This window comes from Culex quinquefasciatus, chromosome 2, assembly GCF_015732765.1.
Source record: "Culex quinquefasciatus strain JHB chromosome 2, VPISU_Cqui_1.0_pri_paternal, whole genome shotgun sequence".
Classification (NCBI taxonomy): Eukaryota; Metazoa; Arthropoda; class Insecta; order Diptera; family Culicidae; genus Culex; species Culex quinquefasciatus.
The window spans coordinates 7,296,081-7,301,006 of record NC_051862.1 but is presented as its reverse complement, the minus strand read 5'-3'; the positions used below and the strand labels follow the sequence as shown (position 1 = coordinate 7,301,006).

The window sequence follows — 4,926 nt, the reverse complement described above, 5'->3', positions numbered from 1 at the left end:
ATAAGAATCATAAGAATTATTAGAATTATTAGAATTCTAGATTAAATTTTCAAAAGGTCCTATCTGCATAGGAAACCCATGACGGATAGGTTGTTTTGAAAATTTAATCTAGAATTATTAGAATTATTAGAATGATTAGAATTGGGTCCTAAAATGAAGCTTAGATTGCTGATATTATTGTTTATAGCAATAAAGCTTATTTTTCTGAGTACAATGACCCTTTGTACGACCACAAAGAGTTTAAAATGGATTTTTAAATCAATTTTGAAAAATTAACCTCACGGTCCTTCTTGACAGAAAAGGTCCTACTTGACAGCTCGTTCCAAGGGGACCATAGTTGATCCATCGAGAAAATGTTGTCTTATCAATATTTTTTTTTGCATTAAAATTAAAAAAGTGATCAGATATGGTTTTTAACCATGTTTTTTATCGTTGTACATAAAAATTGACATGGGGCTTTAGTATCCAATTATCAAAATTTTTAGAATTTTTATTTTTTTTTTTAGATATTTTAAATTTTTTAGAATTTTTGGAATTTTTAGAGTTTTTAGAATGTTTTTTTGAAATTTTTACAATTTTCAAATTTTTTTTTTTTTTAATTTTGATTTTTTTAGAAATTTTAGAATTTTTAAGGATTTCTTAGAATTTTTGGGAATTTTAGAGTTTTTAGAATGTTTAGAATTTTCAAAATTTTGTTTGAGTTTTTAGAAATTTTAGTTTTTTTTTAATTTAGAATGTTTAAATTTTTTATAATTTTCAAAATTATTAAAATTTCCAGATTTTTTGGAATTTTTATTTTTATAGATTTTTTTAGACATTTTAGAATTTATAAAATTTTAAATGTTTTTAGAATTTTGAGAATGTTTCAAATGTTTAGAATTATTAGAATGTTTATTCAATTCAATTGGTGTTTATTAGAATTTAACAGTTCTGCTCCAGGTTGTTACATTTGCAATTCAGAAATTTGGAGAACCTTTCCACTGAGATCAATTCGTCGCCGTCGTGCTAACTTGTCGTACGTGAATTTTGGACCAAATTGAGTTAAGAACGCCATTTTGTGCAGCTCACTATGCCTCACCTTTTGACCTTCACAGATCCCCAAAATTCGATTTCAACCCTGAGATATTCAATGAAAACCGAAAAAACTCCGTGCATTTTTGTCACTTTTCATATGAAAGAAGTTTCAATCTTGTCGTGCTATCTTGTCACTCCCTGAAAATTGATGTAAGTGCGACAATTGGCCAAAGGGATTTCAGGTCAGGATGCGTTTGACGCACGTACAAGTGAGACTACCGTAAACATTCAATTTTGTAATTATAACTCGGGACTCCGGCAACCAAATACAACCAAACTTCGGGGCAATGCACAGAATGGTCAGCCAAACAAAACGTGTTTTGCATTGTTTACATTGCGTGCTCTCGTTTTTGTTTATTCAAGGTTAAACATTAAAACGACATGATAGCACGACAGCGTCGAATTCATAAGCCTCTACAGGGAGGGTACATGTTTCTAAGTTAAGATTTTGCTAGCTGCGTACTCTTTTAGGGAAAATAAATTTTGAGAAAAAACCCTAGATCTATGATTCAAAATGTTTAAAATTTTCAGAATTTTTAGAATTTTTGAAAATTGTAGAATTTATGAAATTTATAGTTTTCAGATTTTTTTTAAATTTTGGATTTTAGAATTTTGTAATTTTTAGTTTTTTTAAATGTAGGTATTCTGAGTGGTTTACGACATTAATTCAAAAGTGATTGTCTTTCAAGCATAAAATGTGAATATTTTAATTTCAAAACAACTTGATTAAACATTAGAGAATTAATACAGTCGTTTTTTATTGGCTTTCTTCAACTTTATATCAAAAATCATAAAAATCAATTTGTGTGTGCTCAAGTTTGCGGAACGCTTTTTACTTCACGCCTCATCCCAATTTTCGTTTAGATCTTGTTGAAGGCGGCAATGTCGACCGACTGGACGTAGTCCTCAAAGTCCTGGATCTTCTCCTGCAACTCATCCACGGACACCTTGTCGTCCTCGATGACGCAGCAGATCTGCAGCTTGAGGATTCCGTACCCGACCGGCACGAGCTTGGCCGCGCCCCACAGCAGACCGTCCATCTCGATGCTGCGGACGTTCTTCTCCATTTCCTTCATATCTGTTTCGTCGTCCCACGGTTTTACATCTAGAATTATTGAACTCTTGGCGATCAGTGCCGGCTTCTTGCTCTTCTTGGCGTTGTACGCGGCCAGCCGTTCCTCCTTCAGCTTGGCGGCCTCGGCGCTCTCCTCCTCGTCCTCGGAACCGAACAGATCGACATCATCGTCATCATCGGCGGCGGCCGCAGCCTTGGCCGGAGCGACCGTTGGCTTTCCACCGGCAACCTGGGGCAGCGCCTGGCCACCCCAGCTGGACCGTTCGCCGGCGGCAAACGACGCAATGTGACGGTACCAGCGCTGGATGTGGACATAGTCGCCGGCCGGGGCCTTGCCGAGCGCGTCAAACACGGACACATCGGCCTTCGAGGGGACGAATCTGTGGAAGAAAGGTTTACGTGTCAGTTCTAACCTCAAAATGCGGACTTCAAAATTTGAAAGTGATTTCTTACCCCTCGATGTAGCTGTTGTCGGCCAGGAAGGTGTTCAGCTCCTGCAGTCCCTTCGGGGTCTTGACGTCACCGGAGAAAACCATGGTTCCGTTTGGATTTGCGGTTTTTTTTTTTTGCGTCGAAAAAGATTTCAAGGAGCTGAGCACGATGTCACACCAGCGGCAGGCAGAACGTGAAGAGAGCCGGAATGCGAAAGAAAAGCTGACGGAGCCGCGAAACGATAAAAAGAAAGGGCGACTGACAGATAAACGATGAGTGCGATGTTTTTTCTGTCAGAGATTTACACAATGAAAAAAGGACTGATTCGGTTCAGTTTGCATCGAAACTACTCTTTTCTAGGTATACTGAAATCTGTGCTGATTTGACAGTTTTGTAGGACGAAAAATATCGCTAATTTGTCAAATTAGTTTGGATTTCGCAGATATTTCGCTAAAATTTTGATGAATAAAAATTAAAACTCACAAATGGGCGTTTTTTATACATCTGATTTCTTTGACTCAATTTGAATCTAACCGGAAACATTTTATTTTGTAGAACGATAGTATTTTGAAGAAAGATCTTCAAACAAGCTTTTTATTAGGTTTTTGAAACGGGTATTGAGAGTAACATCAATTTTAATCAAACATGTATTCCAAACACTAACCAGAATTTTCATGTAGTAATAGAGTTCAAAGCAGGGTTAAAAATTAGTCATTGTTTAAATTAAACAACTTGTTTCTACAAAACAAAAAATAGCAAAATCGACCTTCAACCGTTCAATCCGACACGGTACCCATCGACGAAGAGCGCACAAGACGGCGGACACCGCAAGCGTTCGCACAGTTCCGGCACGGTTTCCCTCCACGCCTCTCCACCGACCTGTCGGATGTGCAGCTCCTGCAGCGTTTCCATGCTGACAATCGAGGACAGGAATGCGATGTCGTCCTAAAGGGGGACAAATTTCGATTTGCTGTTGGATTAAGAGATTTAAGCGCAATTTCTTGACTTACCATGTAATAGTCTACAAAATCAAAGGTAATTTTTCTTATCTTTCGAAGTATGTTGAAGATAGCGGCTGTCTTTTGGACACATTCAAGTGAAATTCGGAACGAAAGTTCTTCCAACGTATTTTCCCATTTGGACAGGGCAAAACTAAGCTCGGCATCCGTTGAGATGTTCGGAAAATTCACGGACAGCACGCGCAAGCTGGGAAACGTTCGTGCAAGGGTCGGCAAATGGATTCGGATCGTGCCGGTGACTTTGAGCGCTGCCACTTGCGGCACCGGTTCGTCCAATTCCAACCAGTTCAAGGATTCGACGTTGATGCTCAAGGAGCGCAGCAGCGGCATTTGGTGGACGCAGTTGAAGATCTTGTTGACGGGCATCACCGAAAACTTCCCACTCACAGTCAGCTCTTCGACGGAGGGAAGCGCCGAAGCAACGTCGCAAGCGGGATAAAAGAAATCGACAAATATCCCAAACTTCCGAACAAGTCGCATCTGGCTTAGGAACTGCACAAGCGCAGCCTTCGGAAAAGTGTCCTCGATGGTCCGCCCATTCACTCCGGTCATGTTGAACCGCAGCGTCAACGACTCCAAAGCGCCCAACTGGCACTCGAAAAACTGCGGCAAAACCCGCACCACCAGCTCGACATCCAGCGTGACCAGCCTCGGGGCCACTTCGGCCAGCAGTCCCACCAGCTTCAGGTAGCAGCAGCGAATGGTCAGGTGGCGCACCTCGGGCAGAATCCCGGCGCACGCCTCCAAGAATCGTGGTCGTGGCTTCCGCGGTTGCAGACGGTCAACGATGAGCGCCAAAGTCACGACCTTCCCGAATGGCCGCAGAAACTCGAGCAACGATCCATCGTCCGCTCGGTAGAAGGTAAGATCCAGCTTCTTGACCTGCTCGGCAAACGGTTGCAAGTAGAAGCTGCTGCCATCCGGTAGATAATCGGTTTCGTATCTTACGTCCCGATAGCAGCGATCCTGCGTCCAAAACTGCGGTGGAATCAACATTTCGCGTTGCAGCCTGAACGTAACTCGATCCCGGAGCAGGTAGAAGCACAGCTCGTTCCAGCGAGGGCTGATTTTGGTGTAGAACATTAGCTCCCAGAAGCCGAAGTTTCTGAAGATTTTCAACAGAATCTGGGAGGCAAAAAAACCTGTTTGATTAGTTCCGTTGAAACCAAATTGACGAAAAATACCTCATTCGGGAGATGATCCAGAGACCACACCATCGCACCACGGGCAGTTTCTTTTGCTTGATCTACCTCCATCGTGAACTTTTCAGCCTGGACGGTTCCGGAACGCCAACGACGGCACAAATCCGTGGCTTGAAACAAGCGA

At 41.5% G+C, this 4,926-nt stretch overlaps 2 protein-coding genes across 2 annotated transcripts; both read right to left on the bottom strand.

The window, feature by feature from the left end:
* Positions 1-1,815: 1,815 nt before the first annotated feature.
* Positions 1,816-2,798, bottom strand: LOC6037453 (probable elongation factor 1-beta). Its single transcript, XM_001847313.2, has 2 exons — positions 2,603-2,798; positions 1,816-2,529 (listed from the first exon to the last, which is right to left on the bottom strand). The coding sequence occupies exons 1-2, from the start codon at positions 2,683-2,685 to the stop codon at positions 1,935-1,937; spliced, it is 678 nt and encodes a 225-aa protein (XP_001847365.1). The 5' UTR covers positions 2,686-2,798; the 3' UTR covers positions 1,816-1,934.
* Positions 2,799-3,276: 478 nt separating this feature from the next.
* On the bottom strand, positions 3,277-4,718 carry LOC6037454. Its single transcript, XM_001847314.2, has 2 exons — positions 3,592-4,718; positions 3,277-3,526 (listed from the first exon to the last, which is right to left on the bottom strand). The coding sequence occupies exons 1-2, from the start codon at positions 4,681-4,683 to the stop codon at positions 3,350-3,352; spliced, it is 1,269 nt and encodes a 422-aa protein (XP_001847366.2). The 5' UTR covers positions 4,684-4,718; the 3' UTR covers positions 3,277-3,349.
* Positions 4,719-4,926: the final 208 nt, after the last annotated feature.

Excerpts from the sequence above, each read along its gene's own strand:
- LOC6037454 (XM_001847314.2), bottom strand. The coding sequence starts at position 4,683 with ATGTTCTACACCAAAATCAGCCCTCGCTGGAACGAGCTGTGCTTCTAC. Across the intron at positions 3,527-3,591 it reads ATTTTGTAGACTATTACATG|GACGACATCGCATTCCTGTC; the intron begins GTAAGTCAAGAA and ends GTCCCCCTTTAG.
- LOC6037453 (XM_001847313.2), bottom strand. The coding sequence starts at position 2,685 with ATGGTTTTCTCCGGTGACGTCAAGACCCCGAAGGGACTGCAGGAGCTG. Across the intron at positions 2,530-2,602 it reads GACAACAGCTACATCGAGGG|ATTCGTCCCCTCGAAGGCCG; the intron begins GTAAGAAATCAC and ends TTTCTTCCACAG.